Raw genomic sequence first — 17,611 nt, 5'->3', positions numbered from 1 at the left:
CACTTCTTGACGTCTCTAACCAAGGAGCAATCACTCCGCAGCCTTCCCTCACGTGCCAACCACTCTTGAGCAAGTATTTCCAGACCCAGACGAGGGCCCAGCCAACTTTTCCTGCAGAAAGTTAGAAGCCAGCTATTACAACCTGTGCGGACTGTTACAGTCTCTATCATCACTACCCATCTAGGGTAGAGCTCAAAAGTACAGAGGTTATGTAAATTAATGGGCTAGGCTATGTTCTAATAAAGCTTTATTTACAAAAAGAAAAAAAGCAGGCAGGCAGCTGAATTGAACAATCAAAGTTCAGGATGCTCAGCTACATCGAGGCATACCTTTATCTGCAACTCTAGGGTGATTGACCGACCCTGACTGCAACCCTGACTGACCTCTGGGTATCGACTGGGCTGGCTTGGGACTCCAAAGGAAAGGGACAACCATTGTCATGGAAGACTATTGGGTAGGTGACATTGGGTGTGTCTTCTGTGTGACATCTCCTAGGTCTTCCCAGTGGCCCTGGGAGTTGAGCAGAGGCCACCATTTGACATGAAAGGAAATGGGAACTCAAAAACAGGAGAAAGTCTGGTCCCTAAAGCCAGGGAGGGACAGAGACTAAGCCAGGGCAGTCGGGCGTCAAAGCCTGTGCCAGCTCATGCCAGCTCGTGCAGCCTCACTCTGTGATAATCTGACAGCCAAAGCTCAGAGGGTGAACTACGGCAGGGAAGCCTGCCCCCAGCTAGGGTGAAGAGCTGCCTACCCTGCTCACTCAGCTCCCAGGGCCACCTCACTTCTATGTGACGACTGTGCGTGTGTGCATATGCACAGGAGCATGTATGTGCACAAACACACGTGAAGCCAAAGAGCCAAACAGTAACAGTCTGGCCTGGGCATCTGGACCACGTCTCGGGTGTCACTGCGAGGGGGTTAGACAGGGAGAAATGAGAAGTGGCACCGATGGGCAGATTTATTTCAGTGGCACAGCCTGCAGCGTAGAGGAACGGCTGTGGGCAGGTGTGGGGCTGCCCAGAGCATTGTGCCACATGCTTAAGTAGCATCACAGCCCTGGCGTTGGCCCATTAAAGCCAGGATTCCCCAGCAGAGGTGTGTGCCAGCCAAAACTGTCTCCTGAGTGCCAAGCATCCTGGTGAGGGATGAGAATTCCTGATTTTGCCCGTTCTGGGCCTCAGATCTCCCCAGGAATTCCCTAAGAACTTTCTGGTATCCAGAATCCTAGCAGTACTGGGAAACCCCAAATACAGAATTAAGGGTTTGGCACTGCCAAGCCGTGAACAGAAGAGTCCCGTGGGCACGCTGATGATGCCGAAGGGAACGCTTCCAGAACTTGTCTGCTTCACTTCGACTCCGGCTCACTTGGGCTTGTTCTGCGGGTCTCAGCCCACCCACCTCTGCCCCCCAGCAGGTGTTGGAGCGGATTCCTGTGGGTCCCTTGGAGAAAGTCAGGGGCCCAGGGCTGCTATGGGGAGAGGGGCACCTGGGTGTATGCATCCTGCCATGTGGGTGGCTGACTTCTTTGCGTCAGGCTGGTCTGGTGGAGACAATGACCTCACCTGCTTGGAAGAGCCCTGGACCGCTGCTGGGATCTGGGATGGGGAGGGGTCCCGAGGCCCAGACAGAGAGGAGCTAGGGGCTGAGAACGCCCCTCCCCCGGGCCTGGCCGAGGCCCAGCATGGCTGCCTGTGGTCTGGCCCCAAAGCAGGGGACAGACCTCCTCTGTGGCTGGCACCCGCTCAGCAGCCTCTTCCCAGCCACGTTAGGAGAAAGAGAGAAGGGCTGACGTGGGTCTGACCTCATGCCCGGCCCCTCCACCAGCGTCTGTCTCTCTCTGCCTCGCCTAGCCGGCCCTGCTTCCAGGAAGCTGGACCTCCAGGAACTAGGGCAGGGAGTCAGCCGAGCTTTCTCCGCTGGACCTGGAGACACCCCGTTTAGTTCCCTATCTACCTCAGGAGAGCTGGGGTTCGCCTTCTGACGGTTTCTAGTGCAGTGTGGGAGTTGGAAAATTCCCAAAATTAATGACCATTGAGATCGGTAGGGCAGGTGCTACCCGGTTGCATGGAGGCTTCCTTCAAAGCTACCTCTCGTGGGGTTCAGGAGCAACCCGTGGCCCCTAGCATTCAAGAAGCGTAACAGAGGCCACGTGGGTCTATGTATTATGGCTCCTCAGCTCCTGTCGTCTGGAATGAACAGAGCCCCTGAGAGTCTCCTCAAAGTGCAGATTGCAGCTGTGAGGGGGCAGACATGCAACCCCATAGTTCCCCCGCCCCACACACACACACACACACACACACACACACAGCTTGAGGAACTCACCTAATCTTTTAGGGACCTTGAATCAGGACAACCCCAAGTTCGTGGCTTCCACTCCAAAAAGAATTCCAAGACTAGCTACTTTCTGAAGTCGTGTTAGAGGTCTTAGAAAAGATTTTAATATAAGTTTAGCATGAGTGTTAGGAGAAAGGCACCCAGAAGAGAGCCGTGCCCAAGTGTGGGCATGGACTCATCGAGGGAGAGTAAGTGGTTAAAATGCCTTAGCGCTAGCCATGCCCTGCCCTTCCCCTGTAAATGGGACTTGCAGAGAGATTCCTAGAAAACTGGACTCCACCGCTGGGCAGGAGAGCGGCCTTAAGCAGTTGTTAACTGGGCTGGAATTCATCTCCTCCCTTCAACCAGATACCTGAATGGGGGCATCTCGTGCTACCTCGCTGTGTCCCCACCCCCCAGCCTCCCTGCCTTTCTGCTTTGAGACAGGCCGAGACTCTGGCTGGGTTTTTGTTTGTTTTGTGTTGTGTTCCAGAACATCCGTTACTGAGGACTGGACCCCAAGTCTTACACGTGCCCTGAGCTGCAACCCTCTCTTTACTTCTTATAATATTGAGACAGGGTCTCTTTAAGTTCTCAGGTTGGCCTTGAATTCACCCTGTAATCCAGATACATCCTACACATGGTGATCTTCCTGCCTCAGTAGCCTGAGAGTCTAAACTCTCGATAGTGTGGGCAGCGCTGGGTGGTGAGTTCCTCGTTCTACTGCAAAGCGTGTCCGGGTACCTAGGCCAGGCCGCAGGGAATGTGTGTCCGCTGTGACCTGGACGAAGAATCAGCACGGGGCTCTGTATGCAGCAGGTGCTCAATGAGAAGAGGCCTTTGTGAAACACCACCCTGCGAAGGGAAAATCCGGCACCTTCCTCAGCCGGGCAGGCACGCAAAGCCGCTAACCCTGATCCGGAAGAACCCAACTTCGGAGCCAGAGAACACTTCACAAATAGGTAGCCTCTGGGAGAATGGCTTTGAAGGATCAGCAGACTTTATAGACAAAGGGAAGAGTTGGAGGATGAGACTCCTCTGCTGTGGCTGATGGAAGCCCAGGTTAGCTGGTGAGACGGAAATGCCAGGTAGCAACAGCAGGCTGTTAACCTAGCTGAGGGCCCTTCTGCCCGAGGACCCTGTCCACACACATGAAATCAGCCTTGACGCTGGGATTAGATCGTGACTGACAAGGAACGGGTCTAATCCTGTTGGCACCTTGTGCAGAAACTTTAGAACTTCTGAAGAGAGATGACTTGATGAGACGGAAAGCCTTGAGGCAAGGATATGTGCAGGAAGGCTGTTGCTACAACACAGAGGGCTGTGGCAGGACTGTGGCCGGGATGCAGTGGGGGGGGGGGGGGCGGAGCTCAGGCCACGCAGTCCCGTCAGAACAGCTTTGATACAGAGATGGCGTGAGAAAGATCTGGGTTACGGGAGGCAGCAAGTTCACCTTCTGTGGCTGTAACAAAATGCCGGAGACAACTGAAAAGAGCCGTTCCTTGAGTCACAGGTCTGAAAGTCTGGGTCTATGGTCCGCGGCCTGCTGTCTGTGGTGGGACAGGACGGTGTGGTGGAGCAGCGGTTGGGAAGGGCTAAATTCCCACAATCCCTCTCATAGCATGCTCCCCGTACCAACTAGGCCCATAAAAAAATAAATAAAGCTTTATCTTATTTTATGTGTATGAGTGCTTTACTAGTGCATGCCTCGTGCTCTCGGAGGTCAGGAGCAGGTGCCACATCACCCGGACCTGGAGTAAAGATGGACATGAGCTGCCATGGGGTGTCATATGTGTTCTTATCTGCTAAGCCATCTCTCCAGCTCCCTAGACCCCACAGGTTTTTTGTTTTCGTTTGTGTTTGGTTTTGTTTGGGTTTTTCAAGAAAGGGTTTCTCTGTGTATCTCTGGTTGTTCTGGAACTCGCTCTGTAGACCAGGCTGGCCTAGAACTCAGAGATCCGCCTACCTCTGCCTCCCGAGTGCTGGGATTAAAGGCATGCACCACCACCTCTCCATTGACCGTTAAGGTGCCACCACTTTCAAGTAATGGAGCCTTCGGAGAAAACTTATTCAAAGCCCAGCAATGTCTCAGTAATGTCCTTACAAACTGTCACAAGCTAGGTAGCTTCAGAAACCATAAACCTAAAAGGAAGACATTAGCAGGAGCACGCTGCCAGAAAGCCTCCAAGGAAGGCCCTTGCTGGCTCCTTCTAACTTCCAGTAGCCAATATAGCCCTTGGCTTGCCACATGTCGCCCAATCTGCCTCCCACGGCCATCTCCTCTGTCTCGCCTTTGTGTGTCTTCTATGAAGACAGTGGTTTTTAGAGTTCAGGCTGACTAGATAATCCAAGATCTCTTGTGCTGAGAATTTGCACAGATTTGTTTCCCAAAGGTGGGGGTCACCGGCCCTGGGGCATTAGCGCCAGTCCTAACTTCGGGCAGGATAGGGTAGAATTCACTGATACTCCTGAAAGGGACCAGGATGAGGACTTAGGGTCCACGCCTGGGGCTTGCCCGTGACACGTTTTACCCTGTAGAGAGCGTAGGTCATCCTTTCTGGGGACCTGGAAGGGTTCCAGCTAGCCTGCTAGCCCAGAGGCCTGGAGCCTCCGGAGGGCCTGAGTGGGGGTGGAGAGCCGCTGACAGGTAAAGCCCTTCTGGGCTTTGATTCATTGACCGTCTGGGCAGGAGCTGGCCAGGCTGCTAAAAATGACAAAAATGCCTCGCGCATATTTTCCTCTCAGCCCGCGGTTTCACTCAGTGTCAGTACAGTGGAGAGAGCCTGTCTGCTCTGCTTGCCCATCCCAGCTTGGTCCCCATCTGTGGTCCGTCTGCGGCTCTCCCCCTCTTCTTCACATACACCCGCCCCCGGTCCGCGAGGCTGGATGGAGTGGGCAGGGCTGGACCACGTCCTCATAATTGAAATATTTGGCGCTTGGGGTGAGGCCAGACTTCCCCAAGTCAAAGGGAAAGATTCAAGCTGGGCCTCTGTGATTGCAGGAGGAAGCCCCGGAAGCTGCCGGGATGCCAAAGCCAGTGGCCAAAGACTTCCCATCAGACCCAAGTAGCCTTGGAATAAGGTGTGAGGGCAGACACTCAAGGCCACAAGTTCTAAATCCCTTCCCGGGCTTCTTTCCTGCCACCTCCTCGGCTCCCTCAGGACACCCTTGCTACTGGCTCTGCCCGTCACAGAATCTTCCTGGAGAAGACCCTGCTACCTGTTCTAAGAGTTGGTTATAGATCAGTAAAAGGGGGGTTTTCAAGGTACAAGCATGAGGACCAGGGTTGGAATCCCCAAAACTCATGGAAAACCAGGATGCAGCAATGCTAGTGCTGGGGGCGCAGAGGCAGGAGGATTCCAGGCCTTGCTGGCCAGCCAGTTCAGCCCGTGAGCTTCGGTTTCAGCGAGAGACCCTGTCTCCAACACTGAGGTGAAGAAGAGCAATGAAGGAAAACCTTTGTTGTGACACTGTGGCTTGGGACACACACACACACAAGCACATGCACACCACACAACTCTCACACACAGAAATAAACAAAAAGCATTTTGAAAGCAGGGCATGCTGGTTGGTGGTGGCATATGACTTTAATCCCAGCACTCTGCATACCAGGTTGGCCTTGAACTCAGAAATCCACCTGACTCTACCTCCTGAGTCCCAGGACAACCAGGGCTGTTACACAGAGACATCCTGTCTTGAAAATCCAATGAGAGGAAGAGAGGAAGTGGGACACGATGGTGCCTACCTGTGATCTCAGGAGGCTAAGGCAGGAGGGTCTTCAGTTTGAGGCTAGACAGGGGCACATAATGAGACTCTGCCTGGATCCTCTGTCCCCTAGTAAGCTTTGAAAGCCCGAAGGCAGATGGAAGCTTCTGAGACATTTTCAGTACCAAGATTCAAAAGTCTCCCCTTGGAGGAGGGACAAAGTCCTGCTGATGCCCGTCGTCCTGTCTCCTTGTAGAGTCCCCGTTAGGCTGCACTGGGCCTCAGCATTTGCACAGACTGAGGTAGAAATGGCCCTCCCAGGGATACAGGTGTTGCTTCAAGTAGGGCTCACTTCCACCTTCCAGGGATTTCTAGGGACCAGTCCCAGGTTCTGCTTACCTTCCTAACTGTGAAACTCACGTGACAAGATCACATTTCCCTTTTTCCTTTTGCTGCCAGGGAACTTTGAAGTCCAGCGTGCCTCCACCCTGGTCTTAGTCCTCTCTTTTAGTCTGAATCTTCTTTGTCATTGATTTTCTATGTTATCAGTGGGGTTTTTTTTTTTTTATGTACTTTCTATTATGAGCCGCTGGTAGCTGCTGTTGAGAACAATGAAGACTATAATCAGGAGATAAACACACCAGTGGCTCCATTCTGCCCTTCACGTTTATTGCTGGAAACAGGGTGGTTTGGTGCAATAAATGATTTCTCCTGTTGCATTATCTTCAGAACTGGGCTTTTAACTCAAGAGATTCTCTTTCTTCTAGTTAACACTTGAGCCCCTTAGGTAAAGACCCTGGTACAAAGAGAACCTTATCAGTTCTGACCACGTTCCTCTGGCCAGGTGCAGATGAGGGTCAGAAGCAGAAGGGAACCGAAGACCGAAAGACCAAAGTTCTTTGTAAACTAGGAGCCCATGAACCTGTGGAGCCAATGGGATATCTGTAGGCAGTCATCCTCTAAGATAGGGGCCTTGTCCTCTTGAATTCCTGGGGCGGGGACAATCCCATAGGCACAGTCCCTGGTCTCAGAGCTCCACCATGTACCAGAGGGCATGAGGCCTTTGTAACCTGGTCCTGTGTACCTGGGTCTCAGTTGCCATCAGGGGAGCAATTGTTGGAAGACTCATCCACTCTCTAATTCGTCCCCAGCAGCCTGGCCCTGGCTTTGGACTCAGAGCTAGCAGAACTGTCCCTTCTAAGCCCATTGGGGAACTGTGAGACTCTCACGGCAAAGCAGACAGACATCTGGGGTGTGACATTCACCCAGCTGTGTGTCCCTGCCATCCATGACAGGACAGGTTAGACTCGGAGAGAGATACAATTCACATGCTATCTCTGTCTCCTCGCCCCTCTGCTCCCTCAGGTACCACCCTTAGGTAGGGAGCAGTTCCCATTACTGCTTGTTCTTGCAAGTTCACAGATGCAGAGATACTGAGAGGTAAGGACCCCAGTCAACCTTCCCCAGCACAGGGACCCTGCAGCACCACCTCCTTCTCACACAGCACACAGGTGCTTGCCACTGTCCTCTCGAGAGTGACCCAATAGCCAACTCACAGACCATCGTTCTATCAGGGCCCTCTCCCAAAGGGCAGGCAGGTGGTCATTTCAGCTCAGGAACCAAAGACCTAGAGGAGAAAACCAGACCCAGAGGTCACCTTAGCTCCACATCCCTGCAGTTCCTGCCTGTGCGTTTAAAGGAACTTCAACCTGCTTTTCCCCCAACCTCAGAAAAGGATTGAGGATGGTTAAGGGCCTGCTTGGGTGGGGCGGTGCACATCTGTGTGCAGGAGGGGAGGACCATCACAGCTTCCCACAAGGGGATGATTGCCAGGCCTGGGCCGCTGTGCTCCAGCTGGCAGAGAGACTTCAGGAGGAGTGGGTTAGAGTGGCCTTCCTTTCTCCCACAGGTGTCCGGGGGTACGGCTGGTTTCTGATGCTGCAATTTGTCCTTGCAGGAGGGAGATGCTGAGAGTCCATGTCTGTAATCCGCTCCCAGTGAGGTCCACACTAAGCAGCTCTGCAGAGGTGGGAGGCAGTGAATCCTATCCTGGCACAGATGAGGAAATGGACGCTGGCTGAAGGTTCTCGATGACTCTGGAATTCCATAACCTCTTGCCCCTAACCCCGATCCTAAGAAGCTTTTCTCTTCTTGCCGTCTCCCCAGAAGAAGCGGCTAGCCCTTGCCTCGTCCAGCCTGAGCATCCGGGCAACAGCAAACAGACAATCTGTGCATCAATTCCTAGATGTGGGAACCCTGCCCTGCCTCCAGGATGACTCTCCCAGGGAACCCCCAGACTCAAATCCCAGACCAAAGCCCCAGAGACACATCTGTCTGTGACTATCCAGTTTGAACCCCATTGTTTTCCAAGGAATAGGAGAAAGGTCGCTGTAGAGAGGCGTCTTTCAGTGGAAGGGAGTGGGGTGACAACAATGCTCTTTAGGAGCCACTTGTAACCCCAAAAAAGTCTAGCAGAAAAGCTGTCGTGGGTTAGTCAGCCCAGCTAGAGCCTAGTGTCTCGTGTGATTCTGTAGGACCTGTCTCCTTCATGTAGGCCTTTGGAGCCCATACCCCTTATGTCACTATGGACCCTTCCTGGATGACAAAGTCCCAGACAGCTGGCATCTCCAAGTCCCTAAAAATCCATGCGAAGGGAAGAACACGAGGCTTGAAGCCGAACAGGCCCACGCCCATTGGTCTGGGAACTAGCTGCACCTCTCATTGGGAGGGGTGACCTCAACATTTCAAATTATTCTGGACATGGCGTTCCATCTCCCTGGGCTTCAGTTGCCGCCTCAGCTAAGTGGAAACAGATCGATTGGGCTGGTGTGAGTGTTTCATGGGTGGTGAATGACACAGTAGCACCCGCAGAAGCAACCTGTCCCCCTTTCTGGGTAGCGTTCATATTCTGAACACCACTCACCATGTTATTCCTGGGCTAAAATCCTACCTTCTACCCCCGCTGATGCTGGCATCCTGGGCCAATGGAGGAGCCTCATCTTTCCGCCCTTCTGCCCTTAGTCCAGCCAAGTCCCAACAAGCTGTTCCCCCCATAGCAATACACTTCAGAAGGCTTGACAAGAGTGGGTTCTTTATTAATTCATTTTTTTCTTTTTAAAAAAAGGTACTCCTTCAGTATAAAAAATAAATATTTTAAATACGACATTGAATAAATAAAAAATAATCTGTCAGTATGAAACACTCCCACAGGGTACATTCATCAAAGAGGAATTTGTCACCCAAGGCCAAATCCCTTCCAATGAAAAGGAAAGGGGAAACAGCTGAGGCCCCATGGGCTGAACCAGCAGTGCAGAGGAGAGCTTGGGCTGGGGGTCATTCGAATGCAGACAGCCAGACCATTGCACGTCTTAAGTCACTCCCGTGCAAGACTCTGGGGTCCCGGCCCACGTGCCATGTCTGCTCCAGAGAGCCAGCAAAGCAGAGCTGGGTCACTTGTGCAAAGATCAAGGACAGGGAAGAGAGACCAGTGAAATATCAGTGCTTCGGGGTTTGAAGTCTTAAATAATAAATAAGGGACCCTATGCTTCTCTCTTGACAAATTGCGAAATGCCCCATCCCTCCTCCTCCGGCCCAGCATACTACCCACCCCCCATGGCAGATGGGAGTCAATGCTAGCAGGTGTAAGAGATCAAGGTGCACAGCTGCCTGCCCCTAAAGGGTTTCTTTCCCCTGAAGGCTCCATGATTCTGGGACGCTGTGCAAAATGGCTCTGAACTGCTGGAGTCAGATGTAGGCAGGTGGTGGCTGTATTATGGAGCCAGGGGCTGTGCACACAGAGTCCATTGGTCCCTGAGCTTCAGAGCTGCCAGGTGGGCTGAGCCCAGGGAGTCCATGCCCATGGGGATGCGAAGTGATGGCAAAGCCCAGCAGGCCCCCCGCTGTAGAGACAAGCTGCCCCTCAGCCTGGAGAAGTGCAGCCAGTCCTGAGCTGGGCCTGAGGCAGCGGCAAGAGCCGGGCCCACGGTGTCGCTGCCACATCTGCCGCACGTGAGTCCGTGGTTGCCGGCCTGTCCTACCCAGAGCTTCAGGAGCCATCCTCCTGCCGTCCAGGTAAAGTGCTTAGAGGATGACAAAGGAAGGTGCAAATATGCATGGAGCAGAATCCTGCAGCTGAACTGCTAAGGGCCGCCCTGCTCTGAGGCTGAGAGGCAGCTAGTGCTGTACTCAGCCACTGCCCTAGCTTGGCTGCCTCCCTCCCTACCCTGCTCCCAGATCGAGGGCGTTCCTCTGCTTGCCTGGCCCCAGCACAAAGGAGAGATCAGATCGGATTCCCTGCCTGGGAGCCCAGACATGGGCGGGAGTGGGAAGGCAGCGATGAAGCAAGGACCGCAGCTTCCTGGTCTGTGTCCCAGGCTTTGCTCTCCCCTTCTCCGGAGCACTGGGCAGCCGTTCAGGCCCAGTTCAGGGCCTGCGCTGCCCCAACTTCCTGCATTCTGTGGGTGTTCAGGCCACCCGAGGAGCTTCCATGCTGGGTGGAAGCATGCTGGGTTCCCAGTCAGGATGTCTCAGTGTTCTTCAGCTGCTCTTTGAGGAACAAGGAATCTGCTTTGCCCAAGAATGGTGCGCCACATAGCAGGAATCCAGGGGGCGCCAGAGAGCACCGTGGGACAAAACAACAACAACAACCACAAACTCCGCCCCCCTGGAGACCAGAAAGAGGAAAAAAAATCAACCACTCCACAAACTGGCCCAGCTTCTGGAGGTCCCTGACACCCTCAAAGTGAGTCACAGTGGGAGGCAGCGGAGCTAGCCAGCTCTCTGATCTCGACCCTTCTCTACGCTTCACCCATGAGGCTTATTCTCCCTGTAATATCATCAGCTCCCAGACCAAACCCACAAGGTGAGGCCTGACCATGGCTCCCAAGTAAGGGGCCTCATACTGTTTCAGGGAATTAACTTTGCCATTTCAAGCACCAATAAGTTAACATAAATAGGATACAGTAATAAATAGAAAGCAGCACTGGGTCACACACAGCGCCCTGGGGTCTCCAGCTTCCCTGAAACCCTGACCTCAAGTTCTGCTTCTCCAAGCTCCAGGAACCCAAGACAGCCTCCGGTCGCCTCAAATATCTTTGTGTGACCTCCAGGGCCTCAAGTGTGACCTTCTACTCTAGGCTACCTCTCTGTCTGTTTAGGATTACCTGTTCTCTGGCATCAACAGAAGCAGATGAAACCCACATCGCTAGCACCCCACCATGCCTGCCTTGCTCCCTCCCTGGCTCCTAGGGTTACAGCTGCGTCCCTGGGAGGACTCTGGGAACCTGCTGAACACCTCCCCTGCCTTTGCAACCTGCTTCTTCCCACCTGTGCACACCCCACCTCTAGGTCCAGCTGGGAGACCCCAACGGTGCTAGGTTGTGGGGGAAAATGCAGAGAAAATGAGTCCATCGCGCTCTGATGGCCTCGTCCTCGTCCAGGGACTTCCAGACCTGCAGATGGCCTCTCGTCATCCCTAAGAGCCTGACCGCCAGTGACCTTCCAGAATCTTCCACCTGACATGACAGTCCCTAAGCCTGAACTCTCCAATCAAACTCAAGAGAAGATACATCCCATCACAGGGTACCCTCTCCGCCTTCTGCCCACAAAACTTCAAAAAGACAAGGAGTCCTTCCGGATCCTCTGGCCTGCCCACATTCCCACCAGCCTTCCAAAGTCTCTCAAAGGGACAACAAAGGCCCAGATGGTGGTCACTCTGCAGGGGACCAGGAGACCTTTGCTGTCTGCTATAGACAACACGTGCATCTTGTTCACACACCTAGTGAACAACAGGCCGAGGGAAGTTAGTGGGACAGAAATCTCACCCACACTTAACCTCCTCCATGCCACTTCCTGCTGGGGCTGGGCTATCTGGAGGCCCTGCCTATGGAAGTTTCAGCTTTGCTGGACTTCATCACAGCCCAGCCCAGAGTGCAATGAGTGGCTGGAAATCCCTGGGGTCTGCCAGCAGCCCCCTTTGCATTTAACAATGCCCTGAACCCCAGCACACTTTGAGTCCCCACCCCCCCACATCTGGATCCTGCTCCTGAAATCTCTCAGTCCATACTTAAGGCCTCCTGTCTAGAAGGCTTGGGCCACCATGCTAATGACTTGCTTGTATGTCCCCAGGAGCTGGCAGCCCAACTTTTTCTTTTGGAAGGCATCTTTGCTAGTGGTGTCGGGGGCATAGGTCACATCCACATGGCCCACGTGGTACTTGTTGCACAGCCGGCAAAGCACATTGCTGAGGAGCCCACGCATGATGTCTATAGTAGCATTGAGCTTGCTGTGGAGGCTCTGGGCATTGGGGTTCAGGACCCTCTGATCCCGGGTGACATTGCTCAGGAAGACACTCAGATATGCAACCATCCGATACAGCTCCACCAACTTGGTCTTCTCAGTCCCATTAGCATGGAAAGGCGGGAAATCTGTCATGTTGGGCCCACACAGCTTGTCCAGGTTGTTGGGAAACGGCTCCCCTTGGGCTGTGTACTAAAGAGCAAAGGAACAGAGAGGGTCACATGGGGGTCAGGGTGAGTGTTCCAGCTTGCCACCAACCCTGGGTTTCCTTCCCCACCTGGGACATGGGGGGGGGGGGAACGACTCAACTTATTGCCCTGGAGGCAACTAGAATCATGAGTCAGCAGTAATCAAAGTGTGAACTCACTCACCAAGGTCACTGTGACATAAATGGGTAGAGAGGAAACGTGGCATTTCACAGGCGTCACCTCAGCCAGAACACCACACACACTTGCACTTTTGATCACCTCCGTCTCTTTCTGGGCACCCCAATGTTTTCACTGACACCCTCTGTTCACCCACTGCTTCATCCCTCTTCTTTGCCCACCCTGAGCCCGGTAACAAGCCCCCACCTCTCAGCCCAGCTCTGCCCTCCTCCCTCCACTCACTGGTGACCTTAGGAGAGTGACTGCCTGTCTCCAGCCTGGACTAGGGTGTGAGGCGAAAGCCGTGGATGGGATGGGCTTGCTTGAACCAAGTCCTTTGTCACTGTGTCTCCCAGCTCCTAAGGGCTCCCCTCCAGCCCAGGCAGCTCCCCACCTTCCTCGGGACCGCCGGTAGATAACTTACGTAGGAAATAAAGAGGGCATTGGCACTGCCATTGAGCTGTGCCAGTTGGTTCTTGATCTGGTTCATGAGGTTGCCGTGGCATGGGTGGCGTGTAGCACAGGTGCCATTAACAGGGGTGATGGGTAGCGGACTCCCTGCCCCGTGTTTCCAGTGCAGAACCAGCAGTAAGGGCACAACTCCTGGGAAGAGACAAGGATTGGATGGAGGAGCAGGAAGACCAATTGGAGGCTCGTGGCTCCTTGCATGGGGGCTGCGTAGGAAGCCCCCCTTCCCCTCCATAGCGTCACTGCTCAGCTGCAGTTTCTGACTCCCTGGCTCCAGGTCTCTTGACCCAGTTCTCTCTGCTTTCTCTTTCCCTGCTCCCTGGCCTCAGTTTCCCCACCCATGCCATTGTTTTGAGTGGAGAAGCAAAATATCAAGACAGGAGCCTTTTTTTTAATCTAGCTCCAGGGTCCAGGAGGCCACTCAGCTGTCTAGCCCTGTCCCTCAGGAGGGCCAAGTCTCAAAGCCTGGTCCCCTAACTGGATGGCATTAGGTCCAGCAGAGGAGAAGAATCCCATCTTCCCCCTGTCAGGGTGGGCTGATTACTCGATGTTCATTGGCCTAGAACTCCTAAAACTCCTTGAGGACCACGGAGGCTGAGGGTCATGGTTGCTGTTAGCCCTCTCTTCTCAAACCTGCAGCTAGATTCTGGTTCCCCTGGCCAATTGCCTCTAATCCATCTCTATCCTTCCTCAATGAGGTTCTACGTAAAACCTTCCACCTGTTTGCTCTGCAGGTCCCCACTCTCCATCCAAATCATCTACACCCCAACTTGCTAGAGTTCCCCCACCACCCCGAGCTCCCAACTCCACAGACTTTGGAGTGAGAGGAAACGGTGTAACCAGGAAAGAGACCAGGGAAAAGGTCGCAGGCAGACATGCAAGAGGAAAGCGAAAGGTGTCAGGAGAACAGGGAGCTGTCCGGGCCTGTCCAGAATCACCCCTCCCCCGGGGCGCCTGCCCCTCCTTCACTTCCAGCTACACCGGCCCCCTCACCCCAGTCCAGCCTTTCTAACACCAGGCTAAAGACACCAAAAGGTGATAGAGGCTGAAATCAACTCTTGGAGGTTGGAGATCTCCCACCTGAACTCTCCATGCTGGGACTAAACAGACCGTAGAACCTTAAGTTCACTCCCCTGGTGTCCCCTGCTGATCCCAGCATCCCCAGACAGTGTTAAGGCCCCGGGATGCCTGTGGGGGTACCCATACCCGCATCTCACCTCGCGCCAATCACAGCTTTCCAGGGACTAGCAGACGGAAGCGGCACCTGCGCCGGTCCTGGCCGGAGTTTGCAAGCTGCTCAGCCGCCTGCGCCCCTCCCAGGGAGCAGCCCGGGACGCAGTTGGAAAAGAGAAAGCGGAAAGAAAGAAAGAAAAAGAAAGAGGGAGGGTGAATCCGGGCGACAGCGGAGAAACAAGAGCAGCGCGGGAGAGCAGTGGGGCGAGCAGTGGAGGCGATGGAGCAAGGCTGCGCCGGCCGGGTCCCTCACTGCCAACCTGCTGGCCCCGGCTAGCTGGGCGCGCGGTGCCCGGACCATGTGCGGCGCTCGCTCCCGGCCGCCACCCAGCGCCTCCGGCTGGCTCGGAACTGCGCGGGCGCCCCAAGTGTCCGAGTGGCGCGGCGGGCCAGTGTCCCGCGAGTGCTCGCCCAGCGCCCCAGGCTGCCGGCGCGCCCGCAGTCGAGACTCGCAACCGGCGCCGGGCGCGTGGATTTACCTGCGGCCAAGACCTTCATTATGGGCTGGACTCCAGAGGGCCTTGGAGGAGACCTTAGATGCAGGCCGTTTTCAGAAGTTCATGCTCAAATGGGGAATTTGCCTGATTTATATACTGGAGCCTGTGTTGTAAGACAGAAACAGCTATATTTAGCCGGGATCCCCAGTCCAGGAAGTTGTTTGAGGTGCATCATAGGAAATTATGAATGGAAGAAAGTGAGAGTGAAGAGGGGGAGGGGGACGAGTGAGGGGGAGGGTGGGGAGGGCAGACTTTTTCCTTCTTCTAAGAATTTGATTGATAAAATTATAATGAAGTCTTAACAAAAAACGCCCTGTGGTTTTCCTGAGTGGCTTGCACTGGGCGTTGTTTGTAAATGGGTCTGGTGGGAAGGAGATCTCAGGGGAACTCAGATGGGGTCCCCAGCCTTGTGCCCTTCAGACGCCCCAGGTTCACCTGGATTTGGAGGGTGGCAACAGACTGGAGGCGGCCTTTATGACCCCGGGGAGGGGGGCTTTGCGGGACAGCAGGAGGATTGGGGCTGGGGTTCCACTGAGACACAGTTTTCCAGGAAGGGGGGCTGTGGCCCTTTTGGACTTTAGACAGTCATAAAGTGAAGCAGAACATGAACGCTGGAAGCTACTTTAGGGGTGGCCTGTCTCTAGCCTGCCCATTGCCAGTGGGCAAAGAGAGACTACCGGGGTATGGTACCAGTGTGCCAAAGGTTCTGGCCCCTTACATCCATCTGTCAGCATGCCCCCTTACTAATTGGCACTTGAGAGTGCCTGGGAAGATGTGAAATTGTGTCTCTTTGGGAACCGTCTGGGGAGGCACTTCAGGAAGGTACCTCAGCCTCTATTCTGGAGGGACCCCTAAAGCGGAGATCCAGGGAGGCTGGGCAAAATGGGACCCTTAGGGCACAGAGGAATGGCTGATGCCCCCCAGACACTCCTTGGAAGCCCCTTGGTGCTTTGGTCTCAGAGTGCGAAGATGACTCCCAACAGGTGCTTCTGCAGACTAAGGCAGGGTCTGCACACCTGGCGTGGGTCCCTGCTGGTGGATTACTGGCTGTCTCAGGGACAGGGAGGAAGAGGACGGAGTAAATGAGATCAGAGTCTCCTGACTAAACATAAGGCAGTGACAGAGGACTGACCAGGCACACATACCTAGGGCCATCCTGTCCCCGAGCCACTGGGCCCTTCTAGACCTAGAGATGTCATTGCCCTGAGGACCATATCCCAACCCTTCTGTCTGATGTTGGGACAACTGGTTTTCCAAAGCTTTGCCCGGGCACTGAAACACCTTTGGTCACCTCCATGCCCCCAGCTCATGCCTCTAGGCTCATCCAGGATCTGCTCAGATGTTCCCATGTCTACCAGGATGAACCCTTGTGCCAGCTGCTGTCCCCACCCCACCCCGCCCGGCCCCGCCACACATACACCCTCCCCCATCCTGATTCTTGTTCCTTGTGGTCTTTTGGCAGAGCCTTGGATAGTGGAGCGATAAAACCCGCCCCTCCCGTTTGGTACTTCCCAGTGGTGGAGGGGGGCTGGATCCAGAGGCCATGCACCCTTTCTTTCTCCCTGTACCCCAACACACCTTGTCTTTTCCTGGCGGCCCTACCTGGGGCTTACCATTCCTGAACACATAAGTTAGTGGAGACATCCCAGCCCGCACCACCAGCACCAGAACTTGAACTCCAGATCAGCTCCAGCTTCGCCATTGTCTTCCAGACATCTGGCCTCTGACTCAGCTTAGCCTCCTTCACATGGGTCCCAAATCTATCAGCCCAGGAACCCATCGTGGTCCTTTCCTTCTTGTCTCCCCCATGGCTAAGCCCCCAAGTGCTCCAGTGCTCATGGCGGCCACAGCCCGGTCTGTTCCGTTCCTATTCCTTACTCTCCTCTACATCCTTCCGGCGGGCTCCAGGCCTTGCACTGACCTCTGGATCCCTAAACCACACATTGGTACTACAGCTTCCCCCACCTCGATAGCCGTTTAATCTCAGCTCCACCCTCCAGGAAGCAGGAAATGGGAATAGATTCTAGAAGACACTGACATTAGGGCCTTTTTATTTCAGGCTCCTAGCTGACTCTTTTGTGCCTCAGTTTCCCCTCTCACAGTACCTGACTCAGTCCGCTCTCCCCCAGCGCTCTGGTCCCCTCCGTGCCCCAGGCCCTGCCTCCTGCTCCAGTCCATGTCTGAGTACCACCTGCGATGGGCCTCTGGGGAGATGCCAGGAAAGGTCTCCGCGCAGAACTGGGCCTCTGTCTTCAAGCTGCCTGCAACGTGGCTGGCTTCAGCTGGAGTTTGCTTTCGTCCCTCCCTCTCTCTGTGCTGCTGTGTGCTGCGCTTCCCCTCTGCTGCCTCGAGGAAGGCATCCTCCCTTCTTGGCTGCTGATTCCCAGGGTTATGACCCTGGGCCCCACCCTGGAGTGGCAGCCCCAGCCCAGCCCCTTCCAGCTGTGATTTCATCTGCAGCCTGCCCAGCTTCTGCACACTGAGCCTGCTGGGGGTTTGACAGGCTTCAGGATGAGGGGGACAGGCGGTTTCCACACAGGGACTCCCTCAGCAGGGATAGGGGGCTGCTGTGCCGGGCCCTAGGTGCTGTCTCCAGGTGGCTGTGTCTCTCCAGGATGTGAGCCTGTAGACTGGCTGGGGGGCCTAACCCCTCCGCGCTCCCGTTCACTTTGGAACACACAGCCAGTCGGCCTTGCTTCTCCCACTGCCTGTCACTCGGCAATCCCAGCTCTC

The 17,611-nt window shown here is 54.6% G+C and overlaps 1 protein-coding gene across 6 annotated transcripts; it reads right to left on the bottom strand.

Annotated features, from left to right (window-relative positions):
- Window positions 1-9,092: 9,092 nt before the first annotated feature.
- Lif (LIF interleukin 6 family cytokine) lies at window positions 9,093-17,234 on the bottom strand. Of its 6 annotated transcripts, none has more exons than XM_050141352.1 (4): window positions 17,070-17,208; window positions 14,861-14,981; window positions 13,105-13,283; window positions 9,093-12,507 (listed from the first exon to the last, which is right to left on the bottom strand). In XM_050141352.1, exons 2-4 carry the CDS (start codon window positions 14,877-14,879, stop codon window positions 12,097-12,099), a joined length of 609 nt encoding a protein of 202 aa, XP_049997309.1. In that variant the 5' UTR covers window positions 14,880-14,981; window positions 17,070-17,208; the 3' UTR covers window positions 9,093-12,096. The 6 variants fall into 6 exon arrangements, with proteins under 6 accessions (XP_049997309.1, XP_049997308.1, XP_049997310.1 ...); XM_050141351.1 differs by having other exon boundaries at window positions 16,984-17,127; XM_050141353.1 differs by lacking the exon at window positions 17,070-17,208 and adding an exon at window positions 16,492-16,977.
- Window positions 17,235-17,611: the final 377 nt, after the last annotated feature.

Source organism: Alexandromys fortis, unplaced genomic scaffold (assembly GCF_014885135.2).
Source record: "Alexandromys fortis isolate MF-2015 unplaced genomic scaffold, M_Fortis_MF-2015_v1.1 scaffold_7, whole genome shotgun sequence".
Taxonomy (NCBI): Eukaryota; Metazoa; Chordata; class Mammalia; order Rodentia; family Cricetidae; genus Alexandromys; species Alexandromys fortis.
This window is presented reverse-complemented; position numbering and strand designations above follow the sequence as displayed.

What these genes read in the sequence shown, in the direction of transcription:
- Lif (XM_050141350.1), bottom strand. Translation starts at nt 13,383, where the DNA reads ATGGAGGGGAAGGGGGGCTTCCTACGCAGCCCCCATGCAAGGAGCCAC. An exon ending in ATGCCCTCTTTATTTCCTAC is followed by an intron (nt 12,508 to 13,104) that starts GTAAGTTATCTA and finishes TTTGCTCTTTAG; the next exon opens with TACACAGCCCAAGGGGAGCC.